Below are 19,719 nucleotides of genomic sequence, written 5' to 3' on the forward strand. Positions count from 1 at the left end.
ATGAAATCCCCAATGCAAATCTTGTCACCACTTTAATTTCCTTCCTCCTTTAAAAAGCTTTTTCACGAACCTTCAATGAAATCATGAAACTCTCCCTGTAATTCAGCATCCATTTTTGCTTGCCAGCATTCTTACAAAGTCATTCAGTACGTTTCTCTACATTAGAAGCATTTACAAATGGAAGTGCATGTTGTTGATTACATATTTTTGGACTGTCAGGGCCTCATTAACCGCTTCAACAATCCCCACTACCCTATCAAAACAGCACAGCACAAAAATAACACCAGCTTCCTTTCTCCACTACATCATTTTAAATACCTTTCCTTTACCCCTTCCGTCCTCAGCAACATGTGCGGGATTCCTTAATGACTAAAACTGAGACCATTCTTTGTAGTCCTTGTTTGAGACAGGCTCTAATTCCCAAGTCTCAAATGTGAACATAATAGGAAAAAATGTCACTTCCTGACATCTCCGTTTGGAAACCTGCCAACCTTATTTTGTCCACACAATTGCCGACTGCATCCTTCCCTCCATTCACAAGAAATTCCTGATCAGTCAGCTTGTTTCCTTAACCTTTTGTCAGTTGATATTACTATTGGCTCCTTCTCGAATGCAGTCTTTCTTGTTTTCATAACCATCATCACTCTCCTCAAAAATAAGTTCATGACCTGATGTTGTTAGCCTTGCAGCCAATGCACTATCCTCTGTGTCTGTCTTTTTAACTTTATCAAATGTTTTTGATGAAATGCCAAATCTACATAAACTTTTAAGGAAGTGAGGTGCTGTCATGCCTTCTTTGTGATGATCCCAGAACAGATTATCTGATATGTTAACACCAAGGAATTTAAAGTAACTGAGCCTTTCCACCTTCACTCCCTTAATACTGATCTGCTTATGGGCTTCTGGTTTTATCCCCCTGCAGCTGAAAACCAGTTCATTGGTAAATATATCATAATCAACTTCAGTGTGTTTCTATCTTTCCAGTCAGAGTTTTGCTACTGTTAGAGTAGTGAAACAACCCCCAATGGTTACAAAGTGAAATCATCTGTATGGTACAATAGTCATGCAGAATTTGACAATAGTAGTCTAATTCACCTCCATGCTTCTCCTCCATTATCCAGTGCACTGTAAAGAATACAACTTCAGCAAACTATCTCTGGGTTTTTCAAGCATTTATCCTTGTACCCTTTCCTTTATCTATATACTGGACCTTGGCAAAATCATCTAAAGATGGGATCAGCTTCCTTGTTAGGCAGCCTTGTGTCTTGTACCTTATCAACGGCCTTCTGAAAATCCAAGTACAGTACATCCACCAATACTTCTTTGTCTATCCTGCTTATTTCCTCAGAGAATTCCAATAGATTTGTAAAGCTAGATTTTCCTTTAAGGAAAACATGCGAATTTGGCCTATTTTATCATGTCTTCCAAGTACTTACCCTTGATAATCAACTCCAACATCTTCCCACCCACTGAGGTCAGACTAACTGGCCTATAGTTTCCTTTCTTCCGCCCCTCTCCTTCTTGAAGAGTGGAGTGACATTTGCAATTTTCTAGTCCCCCATAACCATGTCTGAATCTAATGATTCTTGAAAGATCATTACGAAAGCCTTCACAATTTCTTCAGCTACCTCTTTCAGAGCTCCAGGGTATGTACCAAAGACTCTTATAAATTTCTACAGATGTACCTTGGAGAGCATTTTAAATGATTGCATCATCAAATGCTATGATGGGGTTTCTGCACAGGATCGGATAAAGCTGCAGAAGGTTGTAAGCTCAGCCAGCTTCATCATGGGCACAGTTAGGTGGTATTTTGGAGACTCAATATAGCAAATATTAAGCTTCTGCAACCAACCATCAGATGTGAATCTGGATTGCAGATTAAATTTAAATTGCAACTCAGAACAGGAAACATCCAATTGATGTGAGATGTCTGCATATGCATGAATGCAACCAACACTCCATCGACTCAAGAGAATACAGTAACTAACACTCATTTTGGGTGCGTTAGTGGGAAGATCAAGGCATTTGAAATATTACATGTAACTCAAAACAAGCATTATGAGGGCATTGTAACTCTAGAAATTGTCCTGTTACCTTTGTTCTTTAACATATAAAAATGTGCGGTAATGTTGGGTCAGGGAGTCTCTGTCTCTCACCCGTGACTCCAAAGGCTGCCAGCTTCTGTGTGTCCCAAATGAAGACTTTTATATCTACCAACTACATCTCCCTAATGACTTTATTCTCATTTACAACAGACAATAGCCTCCCCAACATTGAAGGCACCTTCAAAAGCTGATGCCTCAAATAAGGAGGCATCCATCATTAACGACCCCCATCACTCAGGACATGCCCCCTTCTCATTGTTACCATTAAGGAGAAGGAACAGTAGCCTCAAAACACACACAGAATGTGTCAGGAACAGCTTTTTCCCCTCTGCCATCAGATTTCTGAATGGACAATGAACCCTCCAACACTACCTCACTATTACTTTTTCTCTCTTTTTGCATGACTTATTTATTTTTTATACATACCTCTTATTGCAATTTATAGTATTATGTATAGCAACGGACTGCTGCCACATAACAAGAAATTTCACAACATATGCCAGTGATATCAGACCTGATTCTGATTCAGATTCTGGTTCTGTTCTTTCAAAACATGCAGTTGTTCATTAGAAGGCATGTTCAACTCGTGGCCTGGGATAAGCTGTAATTTCCATCATTGGAATCAGTGGTTCAATGAAGTCCATTTCCTTCAAATCTTCCCTGTTTCTGTATCCATTCCTGACCACAATCTCAGAATGAACTAGATTGTTTCCAGTCTCAAAGTGAGCTGCTGACCCCTAATCATCTCATCACTAAAGGGGATCTATTCCCATCAAAGTGTATACTTCCACTTTGCCCCAGTTCATTTGCTACTGAGGCCTTCAGTGAAGCCCTTGTTACTTCCAGTTTTGTTTATTGCATTCCCGTCTAAGACAAATGATCCAAAACTTTGTCCAGACCCATAACTGGGTCCATCTTGAAGCATCCCCAACAAATCTAATCTCTTGATAGCCATCTCTTCATTCTTCTGCAACTTCCTCTTCCCCTACAATTCCTACTTATGCCTGCACCACTGCTGAATTCACCAAAGTCAATCAAGTCCAGTTTTCATCTTACTCCTTTGGTACACAATCGCCAGCAGTCTTCAAACGTCTGGAATGAAAGCTTGAAATACCTCCAGTTGTATTCCTCGAACTATCATCTCCTTTCTTACCCTGGTTACAGTCTTGTCTGTTGTTCCTATTTGCTTGTACCCGATTATCCTTCTATGATATTTGCTCTGTTAAAGCTGCTACATAAATTGTTTTATTATTTAGATGCAATATTAAGTGTAGTTTGGTTGACATTGGAGTATACAATGTAAGCTGTTGTCACACTTACCTGGGCCACATTAAGCGTAGTTGAAACTTTTTCTAGTTTTGCCTCCACAGTTCGGAAACTAAAGGCTCTCTCCAGCACCGTCTGATCCTGCCCAAGCAGCTCACAGATTTCCTTCAGCTCTGCACATAAAACAAGTGAGTATCTACTACAGTAGAATTACAGGGACAAGTCATGCTGAAAATTCACTCACTAATTTTACTAAGATGCTACCATGTCTCATGGGTCCAAATATTCAGTCTAACAGCCTTATGAAACTTCATATCAAGCATTCTAGACGTGACAAAGGATCAGAAGATGCAGAATCCTTGTGGGTAGAGTTAAGGAACTGAAAGGGTAAAAATACTTTGATGAAAGTTATATACAGACCCCCCAAACAGTTGCCAGGATCTTTCAAGAACCACCAGATTCTGGAATGCTTCTGGAGGACTGAAAAATTGCAAATGTCACTCCACTCTTTAAGAAGGGAGGAAGGCAGAAGAAAGGAAATAACAGGCCAATTAATCTGACTTCAGTGGTTGGGAAAATGATGGAGTTTATTATTAAGAATGAGGCTTCAGGGCATCAAGAATTATAGAGAGAAGACCTGCTGAGTTCATCCAACACTTTGTGTGTATTGTATAGAAGAAAGGGCATTTCTTTAGCCAGAGTATGGTGAATTTGTGGAATTCATTGTCACAGATGGCTGTGAAGGCCAAGTTATTGAGTATACTTAAAGTGAGGCTGATAGGTTCTTGAAGAATTACAAAGAGAAGACCTGCTGAGCTCATCCAACACTTCGTGTGTATTGTTCTGAATTCCAGCATCTACAGAATCTCTTGTGTTCATGGGATCACAACAGAGTTGTAGAAAATTGCATCAGGTTTCCTAAGAAAACAAAGATTCATGAATGTGGAATATTTTGCCTCTGTTCTAATGCTTTTAGTTTTCCTTGTTTCATTTTGTGCAGTGTCCAAGTGACCCATATCTAGATTTTGGATCATGTTCAAAAGTCTCAGTTGTCCCACCACTCCAGCTTATTTCTTCCCACTATGTTTTCACTCATTGCTGGGCTAGGAATGTTCTGGCAGATGGATTTCTCTGTAGCTACTGTCAAAATTACTTTGTGAAGAACCAGATGGCTCCCCAAAATGTCCATTATCAGACGGCATGTTCTGCTGACTATGATGTGGGCCTCCATCTCATAATCCAGTCTCAAACTGATAAAATATGTTCAACGAGGGCTTAAAACTTTAGAAGATAATCAAGCTAACTAAATTCTGCTTAATGGCCTCTTACACGTTTCTGTATTGAAAGAGGGCTTTTACATTGACAATGGCATGACATGGAGAGAAGGGTCTGTATGTGTTTGCCAATAATACTGCAACAACAATCCTCATACCATTTTTGTCTTGGATTCTGCTCTCGTCCACACCATTTACGCGAGACTCCGGCTTGAATTCTATGTTTCCCAGCTTTAGCACTGCAGCCACCACCTCCAGAACCGACTCTGCTTCATCATCCATGAAACCGACAATCTGCATGGCATTCTGCAGGGGGTGGGGAATGTACAGAGAGAAGGGGAGGACCGTCAGAAAGCTCAGGGAAATGGCTCTGAAGCGAGAGCTGTTGTAGACTTTGGATTAGACTGGGATTACATTAAAAGTTCTAAAGCTCTTTTTCATGCCTGTAACTACCACAAAAAAAGATACATTCTGGAAGACATACTACAGCATGCCTTAATGTTTCTGAGATTGTAATTCCTAAAAATTAACTTTGCCAAACAGATTGTATACTTTAGATGCTCTCTTGGTATTACAGCAGCCCCTGTATATAGTTTCCAGATGTTTACTTCCCAGGCTGCTTAAAATTGTCCTAAAAACCCTGGTGGGAACAAATTTGCTGTGCACCAGGCAACAGTACCTCCTGCGGCCTCTAGCTTCGACTCCAGCCCTGACCTCCGCCACCACCACCTCCGGGCTGAGACCTTCCTCACTGCAGCTGGGCCCCTGGGCTCCCCTTCCACCCACCTCATGCTCCAATCCCAGGTCTCTCAGGCTCCCCCATCAACTCTTGGGTCCTCAGAGCCTCCATCTTCCTCCCACCCTACCTTCCCTGTACCCCCGACACTCCCCACCTCCTCTGATGCCACTAACTCTCCTACCCCTCTGATCCCAGCTATAATCCTGTTGTGGCCTCACCACTCTCTGCAACATTCCCATCTCTGAGGTGGAACGTTCTGTCCTCAGCAAGGGCCATACCTTTGCCCTCTCCTTCGCCAGGATTTCACTAAGTTTCATGCCCACCACAACACAACACCAAGTTCTTCTTCTGTCACATCTATCTCTTAGTCCACTTCTTTGGCAACGATTTCCCCACCCTGCACGAATGACTGCTTCCAACAAGACATCAACCAGCTTGACTTCAGCTCTCCTCTCTCCTCCTCAAACCTTACCCATTCTGAATGCACTGCCCTTCACTCTCTCCACACGAATCCAAACCTTATCATCAAACACACAAGACAAATGGGGTGCTGTTGTATTGTCACAGACTGACCTCTACCTTGCACTGGCAAGGTGACAACACTCATGACACCTCCTCTTCCTTACCTCTTGGAAAGAATCCGACATCACTATTAATCTCATCCACTCTGGAGAACTCCCATCCACTACCATCAAACTCATAGTTCCCTTACCCTGCACTGCTCAGTTCTACCTCCTCTCCAGGATCCACAAGACTGACTGTTTCAGTAGGCCCGTTGTCTCTGCCTGCTCCAGCCCCACTGAACTCGTGTCTGCGTACATTGACTCCATTCTATCCCTTTAGTTCAGTCTCTTTGCACCTTCACCTGTGACTCTTCACATGCTGTTAATCTCCATAACAATTTCCAAATTCACCATTGATGTCCGGTCCCTATACTCTTCTAACCCTCACCAGAAGGCCTTAAATCTCTCAGCTTCTTCCTCAACACAAGTCACAACCAGTTCCCCTCCACCACCACCCTCCTCTGACTGGGAGAACTGGTCCTCACCCTCAACAATTTCTTCTTCAACTCTGCAAACCTTCTCCAAACTCAAGGAGTAGCCATGGGCGCCTGCATGGGTCCTAGCTATGCCTGCCTTTTTGTTGGCAACATAGAATAGACCACAAGACAATAAGACCTAGGAGAAGAATTAGGCCATTTGGTCTATCAAGACTGCTCCGTCATTCCATCATGTCTGATATCTTATCCCTCTCAACCCCATTCTCCTGCCATCTCCCTTTAATCTTTGACACCCTGATTAATTAAATACCTGTCAACCTCCCCCTTAAATATACCCAATGACTTGGCCTGTACAGATGTCTGTGGCAAAGAATTCCACTGATTCACCATTCTCTGCCTAAAGAAAATTTTCCTCTTAATGAGACGTTCTTCAATTCTGAGGCTATGCCTCTGGTTCTAAACTCCCCCAGTAAAGGAAACATTTTCTCCACATCCAGACCATTCAATATTCAATAGGTTTCCATGAGATCCCCCCTCAATCCTCTAAATTCTACTGAGTACAGGCCCAGAGCCATCAAATGGAGGGTGAATTCTATTATATTTTGCATGCTTATATTTTTTCCATACTTAGAATAGTCCATGTACCAAACCTTCCCTGGTAATGCTCCCCAATTCTTCCTATGCTGTTTTGATTAATGCATTGGTACTGCTTCATGTACACATACTGACCTCATCAATTTCATCAACTTTGCCCCCAACTTCCACCCTGTCTTTAAATTCAATTGGTTCATTTCTGGCACCTCTCCCCCCTTTCTTGATCTCTCTGAATTCATCTCTGGAGACAAACTGTTTTCCAATATCTTTTATAAACCTACTGATTCCCACAGCTATCTGGACTATTCCTTTTCCTATCCTGTCTCCTGTAAAAATGCTATTCCCTTTTCTCAGTTTCTTCAACTCCACTGCATATGTTCCTAGGATGAGGTTTTCTCCTTCTTCAAAGAACCAGGTTTCCTTTCCTCCATCTTTGATGCTGCCCACACCCACATCTCCTCCATTTCCCAGACATCCACAGTCACCCCATCTTCCCATCATCTTAACAGGGATAGTGTTCCTCATGTCCTCACCTACAACCCCATAAGTCTCCACATCATTCTTTCCAATTTCTGCTAGTGACAACAGAATCCTATCAACAAACACAATCTTTCCTCCCCCCCACACACACTCATTTTTCTACAGGAAGCACTCCCTCTGTGATTCCCTTCTATCTGGTGTTCCTGATGTGGCCTCCTTGGCATTGGTGAGACCCTACTTAAATTGTGGGACCACTTTGTTGAGGATCTCCACTCCATCTGCAAAAGGTGGAATTTCCTGGTGGCCAACTATTTTAATTCCTATCCCCATTCCCATTTTGATGTATCAGTCCATGGCCTCCATGATGAGGCCACTCTCAGGGTGGAAGAGCAACACCTCATATTCCATCGAGGTAGCCTCCAAGCTGACAGCCTGAACATTGATTTATCCTTCCAGTATTTTTTTTTGTTCCCTCCTTTCCTCTTCCTTCTTCTTTTATTCCCAGTCTGGCACCTTACCTCTTCTCACCTCCTATCACTTGGGTAGAAATGAAAATTTAAAAAAACTTACAGAAAGCAGTACAATTATCAGGGGCTTAATTTTATATAGTCACATAGTTTTATATAGAATTTTTTTGTAAGGTGCACACATACAATGGACATTCCAGTTTGAATGGCAAGTGAAGTGCGTTTCATTGTTCAGTTCATAAACTTGTCAAAAACAGTTTCAATTTATTTCATTAGACAACACTGTCTTTGCCTGATTGCATGGATATTTAAGTGCACTGTGACTAAGTTTTATAAAGGTATGATTGACTTTGTAGTACCCTGTCTGCCACCTTTCTCTCACTTACTTGCTCTCCCGCACAGCTCTACTACAAATCACTTTCATCTCTTCATTTTGTTCAGCTGTTCAATCCTACAGAAATATGGGCCCCACCTATTATTGACAGAATGGTTTTAACAATCTAATTGTTCATGCAAGCCAAAGAGTACAGAAAGGTTGGTGGATGTATATGGAATTGAAAGATAATATATCCAATCTGAGAAAAATTTATCAATCTAGACATGGAAGAAGTACTCTTCATGGATTATCCTTGCAGAGGATCACACAGATTTTATAGCACAGAACATCCTCCCAGATTACCACATTCTGTTTCGTAAAAAAAGATAATGGCAGAGGAAATGGAAGAAGTTAACAATATTTGATCTTGACCTCCAGTGCCTTTTCTGGGCAATATGCACGTTCTCACTGGAGTCCATGAGGTTTCTCTGGCTGTTCCAATTTACTTCTACTTGTGTTGGTAGATAGGCTAAATTACCTCAGTGTAGATGGGCAGTAGGAGAATCGGGGACAATTCACGAGCATCTGAGCAAGAATATGTTACACAGGAAAACGTGCAGCTGTGGGGGGGGGGGGGTCACCATACTCAATGGGGTGAACAGTATCATTCTGTCATAAGGAAATATGAGAGTATCCCTCCATTCCATTCTCCTCACATATTTTTCTTGCTTACCCTCTCAATGGCAATGTGCCTCAACTGCTTGCACAGTTTTCAAATCTGCTTGCACACTATTTCCCACATTTCATCAGATCAATAGACAGACACCAGGATGATTCCCTTAACTGGATTTCCCCTTTCCTATTTGAAAGCAGTCCCTTAACCATCAACTGTACTTTTCTTCCTTCACTAGATCATATGCTGTCCATGTGGGGAGCCCTTGCATAAATTTCATATGGACCTCTGCACGCTTCTGATCTCCTTTTTCTTTACATGCTTCATACCTTGACTCCATGTGGCCACTTCACCATAGAATTCACTCTCAGAAACAGCGTGCAAGATATTCTATTGCATTGGATCATCAACATGGCGAACCTGAAGTAGATCATGCACAGATGCTGCTTTCTCCCCTTAACAGTCAATAAGATATAACTGGTGGAGAAATTGCTAGTCACCAGCAAAAACAAACCTGTGTGTTTTCACCATTGGTCTAGATCACCTTCAGACACATGGCTCCATTTAAGTCAGTGGAATCATTTGTGTAAAAGTGATCAATAGCTGGCAGCCAGTATTCACGTGTGCGCTGAGCGCTAGGAACAAGAGGTGGATTCTAGTGCCATTGTTCTCCCCACCACTCAGCATATGGGGTCAATGGAAATCAGAAAATTAACAAAATAAGAATATGATGACAGCAGAGTGGAGTGAGCTTTACAACCCTCAAGTCTGTTGTTCCACTCAAGACAATCAAAGCTGATCTGATGTTTGGCTTTGATTCTGTCTGACCCCACCACTCCCACCAATAGTGTAAAATTCAAGCTATCTCACACTGGAATATTCTGAATGGCCCCACCTCCACATCTCTGTCAGATAGAAGATCCAAAATATTAACAGCTGAGTTTATGGGTGGCCTTACTCTTGGTGTAATATGAGACCAGGTATTGTCGTGAGAGGGCACAGCATGCCGCAACGTATCAGAAGGTCCCAGGAGCCACACAGGTTCAGGGAGGCAAATTGTGTCTTGTAATCATAGATATTTTAGGAAATTATATTGTGAGAGAGGATAAATGTGAGAGGATAAAGAAAATATCATGTACCTGATAGTTATCACCTCCTGAAATCTTACCATTAAACTCTAAAGGCAATTCCTTAGGGCATTGAAAAATATACATAAAAGACAAGTTAAAAAGTTAGCTGTGCATACCTTAGGCTCAGATAGAAAACAATCCCAGTTCCCTAAGTCAGACACTGTGTAAATTTTCTCCCTAGCCACCCTCAAAAATTACAGACTTTTATAGTGTCAGCTCTTGAGAATCTCGTTTTCAACCACACCTGTCTGTATTTAGCAAAATTAATACCTGCATGGGAAGATACAGAATAATGACAACTCAAAGAACCTTATAACCCTTTGTGCCTAAAACTGAACTTAAGATCAGCTCTTTGAAGTGCTCACAAGGAACCTGACTAATTTATGGCCACTCTAGGCGTCACATGGGAATAAAGCCCAATTCTAGACATCACATGACACATAGAATCTGAGAGTCTTACGTGCTTGAGTAAAGTCTCTTTCCATTTTTCTAAGCTCCAAAGTTTATATGACCAACTTGCTCTTCATTTCTCATTCCAGGATTCCAGTTTCTCTGTACTGCCACCAGGACAAGTGCATTATTACCTAATTAAGAAAACCTAACCTACACCCAGTACTCCATTCATAGCCACGTCAATACGCCAAATAGCTGTATAGAGACTTCAATACATTTATACTTAAAGACCAATAAAGGTCTTCCCTTTACTTGTTATGTCTGCATTGTAACTGCTTTCTCATGCAAATTTTCTGAAAACAGTTTCAGAAATTTAGTTAATATTCTGATTTCCTTTCCACATACTTGGTGTTTCTCCATCCCTTCAATACTGACATTGAGCCTGGACACAGATTCCTGCAGCTTCCTTATCTTTTTGATAAGGAAATTATCAATTGATGCAGCATTAACTCAGAAGTCAATGCACTGTATTGCTAGTAAAAACAGTGGTATACAAGTGAATATAAACCAAATTTCCAATAAAAATTTTCCATATAATAAAAAAAAGAAATGATTTTAAACTGAAATATAGTAAGCATGGAGAATGGGGAAGAATCTGGAAGTTCCATTGATGAGATCCAGTGAAGAACAAGCCAGATGAATTTATTTTCAAAACTTATGGTTCAATGAACAAAAGCAAAAAAGAAATCAGCAAATATTATAAGCAAACCAACATTAAATCGGCCAACAAATTTCCAGGGAACAGCATATTACATAATGTGGCTAAAGTTTGCATAGAGTTCATCTTATTAGAGTTTATTTCTAGCCAGGCAACACTTATTTATTGACTTTTAAGTCACTGGTTAATCACCTGCATGTAGCAGAGGACTCTTATAAATTGTACCACTTATGTTCAGTAAAGTCTTTTCAACAAATGCATTTAGAGAGTGATAATAAAATTTCTGATATCCTGTTTTTCTATTCACAAATTGAGTACAGTATTACTGTACATTCTAATAGCAACAATGAACCTGGATACAGAGTCCTGAGGTCTTCATAACCTTTCTCCTAATCAGTGAAGCATTAACCAATAGCATACCTCATAATGGCAAAATAAATAGTGATGTCCAAATAAGTATATGTTACATCAAACTGAAATCAATGTGTATTGCAAAACATGCAGGGCCATGAAAAAATAAGATCATAAGTCCAGGTTTGTGTGTCAAATAGCCACAAAACGGTAGGATAAGCATTATGGTCTTTTGTGTTGCATCATTTATGAAACCCTAATTTTTTTAAAGGAATTTAGTTGGTAGAAATAAATTCTAAACCATTTTACTTAAATCTATTATTAATTTGGATTATGGAATAATTAGAAAGCTGATGGAACAGAGAGTTAATACCTTCTTAACAGTTTATAGTGGGCACTAAGCTTTAGAAGCAATGGCAACACAGATGATTATGCTCAATTCTCTGTATTTTTTATTGAACTTCGTACTTCAGATTTGGGTGTCATTTGCAAGGCTTGACATTTATTACCCATCCCTTAAGGGAAAGGATGGTGATCTCCTTATATTGAGTGGAAAACAAACTGAGATTACTGTCAAATTACAGATCTTGTGGATCTGGGAGAAGATGCACAAGAATCTATAACCTTTAGAAAAGGAAATACAGAGAAGATTTGATATCAATGTTGTTATGCATTACTTATGAACTAAATTTGAACCTGATGAGGAAGAGTCATGGCAGTTAATTCCTCCAGCAACTGAGTCACTTATTGTGAGGAATGGAGCTATCAACAGCATTTTCCTGTACTGTCTTCAACACAAATATTTATATTATAAGCAATTCTTTATATGGTCACAAGTAATATGATTACAAACCATTCTGTGTTAGGAAGAAAAAGAGCAAAATTAAAGAAGATTGGAAGGCAAAATAGTAGAGATGGTATGAGGAAAATTTATCATTCTTCCTATCCAATTTTCAAAATTCAATGCAAAAGCTGTAGTATTGCTTGTGATGAGAGCACACAATCAGCGTGCTTCATGAACAATGAGGAAAGTAGGACTGCTGGTAATAGTGATCATTGTACCTGCAGTTCAGATTAAACATGAAGCAACAAAAGGATCAATTAAATAAAATCTCATTAATAGATTTTGCAGCAAATTAAAGAATAATCTGGCTAAAGTGGGCAAGTGTCAAAGACTGCTGTGTATAAAACGCAATCAACGTCCTTTAAAACACAGATACACACCTTAGATAAACAACTGGCAACCAAAAGCCAGGTTCACTTGGATGACAAGAGATCACTGTGTAGGATGAAGCAGTAAAAGCAGCTGAATATAAAAAGTCCAGGGCAAAACTAAATAAGAATGGTAAAACAATAGATCCCACAATAAGGAAGATAAATGCCTTCTAAAGGCTTACAAATGATAAATGGATTTTCACAGAAGTGTTAAGCTGATCATGGACCCAAGTGGACTTACGTTATTTTTTTAATTTATTCGCTTATGTGACATAGAGATCATTGGAAATGTTGACATTTATTGGTCATTATTCACTGACTCAGAACTGAGGCACTTAAGATTCAACCATATTGGAGGATCTGGAGTCACACACAGGCTAGATAGGGTAGGTAAACAGATAGACGTAAGTGAACCAGATGGCTTTGTGCTACAATCCATTATCACTACTGAGACTAGCTTTTCTTTTAGATAATTATTTGAATTAATGGTGGGATAAAACTTTCATGGTGGGATTCAAATTCTTGTCTTGGGATCAGCAATTCTGAACTATGGTTGCAATAACTTAATCACTACAAGGAGTACATTAGATATTGGATGAGATACAAACAGAAACAGAAAGAAGATTAAAGTCAATAATCATACAATCCAAATGTGCAACATTGTACATCACTGAAGGAATGTTAGAATCAGAGAGAGCTTGCCCCAATCTGGAAATATTATATCTTGTTTCAAAAAGTTAAGGCTGAATTTGCCAGATACTCAATAATCATACAAATATTGAAAGTGAGGATTCTATTGGATAGAATAATTCATGAAAATCTTAAAGCACTATTGAGCAGTAATGGCCAAATATATGAGAACCAACAAGAATGTGATGAGCACAAATTATATGTCTAACAAATAAGTTTTATTGAAAGGGTGATTGAGGGGAGTGTAGTTTATGTTTAAAAACAGTTTAGAATGCAAGCAAGTTTAAGGTCATTGAATAAAAGAGTTATGAATGCAAAACCAGCCAAGGAATACAAAATTTGTGCTAAGCCAGAACAACAAAGATTCAAGAAAATACCAACATGTGCTAGTGCCTATTCAAAGAAATAACTTAATAAAATATTTGGGATCCTGGACTTTTATAAGTGGAGGCTTGGGATCCCACATGCTTTATTAAGTTCTTCAGAGATGGAAAAGATGAGCTGAAACAGGTATTTCATTGCAGAATCCTTGTCAATTTTGTGCGAGCAACTGTATTAGCAGAGAAGTTATGGGGTGGGCCTGGAGTTGAAGGAGGGTTACGTCAGGAAGATCAAATGAAGAGAAGTAATTTGAAAGGAACCCCAAAGCTTTGGACATCAGGGAATAGAGCATCAATGGTGAAACACATGATCAATTACGGATGCCCAAGCACAGATCATATAGACAAGAAGAGCAAGTGATAAAACCAGGTGAGATAAGATTAGCTTTATTTGTCACATATACATTAAAACACTGACTGAAACATACAGTGAAACGTGTCATTTGCATCAAAGGAAATCAGCAATGATTGTAATGCGGTCACAGCTTACTAAACCTAACCCTAACCATACGTCTTTGGAATGTAGGAGGAAACCAGAACATCCGGAGGAAGCCTCACGGGAAGAATATACAAACTCCTTTCAGACAGTGGCAAGAATTGAACCCCAACTGGCAATTATTGGGGCTGTATAGTAATTGTGCTAACTGCTACTCTACCATGCCATCTCTCCCCCTCCACTACCATGCAAGCTTTGAGAATTACTCAAAGGGGAATCTACCAGTATGATGACAGACAACTTGGACTCCAAGGAAACAGATCAAATAAGATCTCAATATCCCTTCATTAGTGCTGAAGTAGATCTCAACTCTATGATGTTACTGAACAGGCCCAATAGCCACTAAATAGAGCTGAGTGAGACATTCCTACTCCTGCAGGAAGGATCCACTTCTGTTAACAGGAAAGTTACACGACAGAACCCACAAACCCATCAGAACATCTCCATTTACTGACAGTTACTCTTCAGTTATGCAGCTGAAGATTTTCCTGTCATTTTCTGGGATGGTTGTGGGAGGTCTGTGCTGGTGGACAGTACAGTTGACGGATGCAGGGGAGCAGGCAATGAGCAACGTGGGAGCGGGCTTGTAAAGTTGGGATAGGTAGGTGTTGGGAGTGAAAAGGGAAAGGAAATATCAAGAAACAGAGAGAGACACAGCTGAGCATAAGGGGAGGGGGGTCTGAAAATTGGGGGGAGGGAGGTTGGGGTTGAGGTTACATGAAGGGGGTGAAGATGTAAGGAAGCAATTAAGTGAAGGAGGGAGAAAGACTGAGGGAGGGGTAGTGATGCAGGGATGAGATCAGGGTACAGAAAGGTTGTGGGCATGGCCATCTGTGTGTGTGTATGTGTGCCTGTTTGTGCATCTGTGCATGCAATAAGCCTGTGAGGCAGAGCCTGATCTACAGCTCTATTGAACTTCTTTCTCACAAACCTAAGGCCTCACTGCATTAATTACATGAGGTAGCTAGAGTGCAACAGCTACTCCAATGTTAAAGGAAGTCAGGCAACAGCATCATGCACTCCTGAGATCTGGAGTTGGAAAAAGTCATCTTCATCCCCGAAGGACTGCCTAAGAGAAAGAAGAAGGGTGGCCTCCAATAGAGATGAACATGGAGAAAATGGGAAGCAGCACAACAGGCTGCACAGACTTGCTGGACCAGATGATCTGCAGTGGTACTCTATGGTCATTACTTGTACTTCACCAGTTAAGCCAGGAGTAACTTTACTCCAACTTGTTTTCCTTTACACTCAGGACTAATTAATTGCAAGTGTTGGCAGATGGATTGAACTAACTATTGCCATTAAAATTTCAGCTGTGTATGCTGGGAAAATGATGAGGTCTTGGTTTAAAACAATATTGACAGTAGCTTCTGTGCTCCAGAGATTTCGAAGCTAACTTTACAAAACTGAAAACTAACATGACTGGAATAAACAAGTCTCCTTCATATGATGATCTAAAACTTGTTTTCAGCATCACAGTGTATTTTTCCCCACATAGTCTTAAAATATATCTTTCTCTGCAAAAACAGAGCAAGTCTAAACCAGTTCTATTTGTTTTTACATTATCCAATGGTGCGTAATCACACACTTGTACATTAACTCAAATGGAATAGACACATGTCATCACAAACACTCAACTTAAGAATTTAATTGGTTCATTACTTATGTTGCTATTTATAGTATTCAGGGGACATTATAATACAGAGTTAGAAAACACCTGTGTAAATTGACAGGGATTATTTAAGTTTGAGGCACGTGGCTACAGGTGAAGACCATCCATATACTCTAGGTCTGAGTTAATTGAGCAACCCCAATTGCAAAGAATTCTTCCCACCAGTCCAAATGTTTCTGCCCACTCAGGATTACCTCATCCCGTTTAATTACAAACCTTACATCTGGGTATAGAAAGTAACTGGAATTCACTTTTCTGTAAATGCATTTCATTTACAGTGCTTGTGGAGGAAGTCTAGAGTTGTCCAGTGCCATCAACAGAAGGAAAAAGTGTCTTATCCACTACCTTTGCCATGTGTCATTCAGATTTTACATCAGTTATAGATTTTTTTTCATATTCTGTGAACTCAAAAAACCGTATTGTTGAACAAGGGGGAGAGAGAGAGAGATTGGGTGACTGAGTGGGAGAGAATGCAGTATCAACTCAGTAGGATTTTATAAAATCAAGTTAAATTTTAAAACTGTTTGGCTTTGTGGGTTGTAAACAGAAAGAAGGTATCTGGCAAAGCAAAAGAAGAAACGTTAAGAAAACAGAAAGAAGTTGGTAGAAACTGGCCATATTCATTGACTACTGTTTATAATGACATAGGAGATTATATCATACATTCTGATGAATATCATTAGAATATATTTAAAAATAAATGGCCATCTGAACCCTTCAGTGAGAATCCAGGATTGTACTAAACATTACCCAATTAAATCATTATATAATAAAGTCATAATACTTCAACCAAAGAAAGTCATGGGATTTAATATTAATATTAGCATTTTACCTTTACTGTTCTGAAGTTGGCAGCATCATCTAACCCATTCACTTCAGCCGAGTCCAGGCCCAGATAATTGTAATGGTTGAAATCCCTCTCCAGCTTCAATTGCCCTGCGAGTGAAAAGTTCACATATTATTAAAGTCTCTGTGTCTCACAACATTCCTTTTATTGCACAACCTCTAAGAGTTGTGTGGTCATTGCACAGGCAATACCAGCAGATGATATTATCATAATCTTTGGAACTCTGCAATTGCTTATTTGGGGTAATGGTCAATAATCTCTCATTTAATATCATAACCTGGCGAAGTCACTCAGTAAAACTGGAACTTTAATTCTGTGCAATCTTTGATTAATTAATGTGTATCTTCTGACATCATAGCAGCTCCACAACGGACAAGATTCATATTCATACCTTAAACTGCTTTGATCCATAAATAGTCTGTTTTCAGCTGCTCAGGACTTCTTTCTGAAACCTTCCAATTCTAACCTTAGGCCAAGGGAACAAACAACGCACTGGTGCCCAATTCAGTGTTCAATCTCTCTGACACAGTGGTGTCAAGAAAACAACCTCTCCCTCAAGGTCGCAAAAACAAAGGAGCTGTTTGTGGAATACAGGAGGAATGGAGATGGGCTAACCCCTATTGACATCAATGGATCTGGGATTGAGAGGGTAAACAGCTTCCAATTCCTTGGCATCCACATCACTGAGGAGCTCACGTGGTCTGTACACACCAGCTGTGTGGTGAAAAAGGCACAACAGCGCCTCTTTCACCTCAGATGATTGAGGAAGTTTGGTATCGACCCCCAAATCCTAGGAACTTTCTACAGGGGCACAACTGAGAACATCCTGACTGGCTGCATCACTGCCTGGTATGGGAACTGTACCTCTCTTAATCACAGGACTCTGCAGAGAGTGGTGCGAACAGCCCAGCTCATCTGTAGTTGTGAACTTCCCATGATTCAGGACATTTACAAAGACAGGTGTATAAAAAGGTCCCGTATGATCATTGGGGACCCAAGCCATCACAACTATAATCTATTTCAGCTGCTATCATCCAGGAAGCAGTACCGCAGCATAAAAGCCAGGACCAACAGGCTCCGGGACAGCTTCTTCCACCAGGCCATCAGACTGATGAGCTCACGCTGACTTGAGTGTACTCTATATTACACTGACTGTTCTATTTGTTATAAATTATTACAAATTACTGTGATTGCACATTGCACATTTAGATGGAGACATAACGTAAAGATTTTTACTCCTCATGTATGTGAAGGATGTAAGAAATAAAGTCAATTCAATTCAATCCAGACTTCTTACATATTTGCAACCTCTCCAGTGGCAGGCTGTTGGACACAATATAGTTTTTCAGAAAGCATGACAAGATCAGTGAAAACACTGGTTTGCAAATTGGCCATTTTTTCAAAGACTTCATATTGTTCTTCTCATGTATTTAAACACAGTATATTCACACTGACTGCCTGCAAGAAAAGGCATTGTTTGCAAATTAGTTGAATTTGCATCCAATTTATTGATGCAAGTCACTGATGCAAGTTAAAAACAGTAAATGATTTTATCATTAGCCACTTGGAAATCACCAACTTCTTTCTGCCACCTCAAAAATCTATAACCATATGCCTTGGGATATTTTTGTTAAGAGTGCTACATAAATTGTTATCAATAGAATAACTTAGTTCTTGGTTATTCACGTGATTGGGTATACATGCTGATTATAATGCAGAGATGCACTGTACTTACTCAGCAAATCCTCAGAGCTCCCCGACAACAGCTGGTAAAAGATGTGGAAATTCCGTTCACCTCTAGGTTGCTTGACAACACGTGACTTTTCCAGGAGATCTTTTAAAGGGAAAGAGTTTTTTTTTTAAAAGTTAATAAAATAGCAGAAAACATTGAAAGTACTTTTGAATCATTTATCTCGCATGCTTATGAAATGCAGTGGTAACAATTTTCCAGTGATACACATCAATCATGGGATTTTTTTCATGTTTTCCACCGTACTTGTTGCCATGAAATATGAAGAATTAAAAGAAATGCTATTTTAGATTTAAGCATTCCTGACCTACTATGGGTTCAAATTATGCATTTGTGCTTCAGTTGACTGTCAGGAAGAGATGAATGAAGGGAAATATTTGCTAAAATAAACTTTCTAAAATGGATATATATTGAAATATCCATAAAGAGTCAGGGTCATAAATTCTGATTATTATGACCCCATTCTACCACTGCCAACTGTACCCATTCCAGAAAGCATGTTCTATGTTAAGTAACATAATGTTTCAGTGCTTCTAACCCTGAATCGTATCTGTTTTCTTTTCCATTCGGCATCTCTGTTGTACTCTTTCTCTCTATCCCTCCCTCCCATACCCATCTCTATTTGTGGAGGAAGCCTAAATAAGCCTATTCCTTGCAACTGCAAAGACATCTGGTCAGGTACCCAGTACTGATATCCACTAACCCTGCTATCGAGCTGAGAAATCCATTTGTACATCACATTGCATAAAGCTCAGAGAACACAGATGGAATACCCTTGCTACCTTGCAAGATTCAAGTGATGTTATCATCAGGATTTGGACTATTGTGAGCAGTTATGGGCCTCTTATCTAAAAGAGGATGTGCTGGCACTGGAGAAGGTCTATGGGATGTTTACAACAATAATGCAGAGAATAAAAGAATTAACATATGAAGAGTATTGATAGCTGTGTATGTGTGTGTGTGATTGCTGGAGTTTAGAAGAATGATGGGGAATCTCATTGAAACCTACCAAATATTGAAAGGCCTAAATAGAGTGAATCTGAAGCAGTCCAATAATAGGAGAGAATAGGTCCAGAGGGCATGGGCTCAGAAAAGAAAGATATCTTTTTAGAACAGAGAAGATGAGGATTTGCCTTTAGCCAGAGGATGACCAGTCTCAGAAT

At 39.8% G+C, this 19,719-nt stretch overlaps 1 protein-coding gene across 3 annotated transcripts in view; it reads right to left on the minus strand.

The window, feature by feature from the left end:
- Positions 1–19,719, minus strand: part of myo1b (myosin IB) — a 271,540-nt gene that overhangs the window by 77,429 nt on the left and 174,392 nt on the right. For all 3 annotated transcript variants that reach the window (XM_073046966.1, XM_073046967.1, XM_073046968.1), the window contains exons 8-11: positions 18,542–18,640; positions 16,792–16,895; positions 4,804–4,951; positions 3,426–3,544 (exon numbers count right to left, since the gene is read on the minus strand). In XM_073046966.1, coding sequence (XP_072903067.1) covers positions 3,426–3,544; positions 4,804–4,951; positions 16,792–16,895; positions 18,542–18,640 — 470 coding nt within the window. The remainder of the gene's footprint in view (positions 1–3,425; positions 3,545–4,803; positions 4,952–16,791; positions 16,896–18,541; positions 18,641–19,719) is intronic.

This window comes from Hemitrygon akajei, chromosome 5 (genome assembly GCF_048418815.1).
Source record: "Hemitrygon akajei chromosome 5, sHemAka1.3, whole genome shotgun sequence".
Taxonomy (NCBI): Eukaryota; Metazoa; Chordata; class Chondrichthyes; order Myliobatiformes; family Dasyatidae; genus Hemitrygon; species Hemitrygon akajei.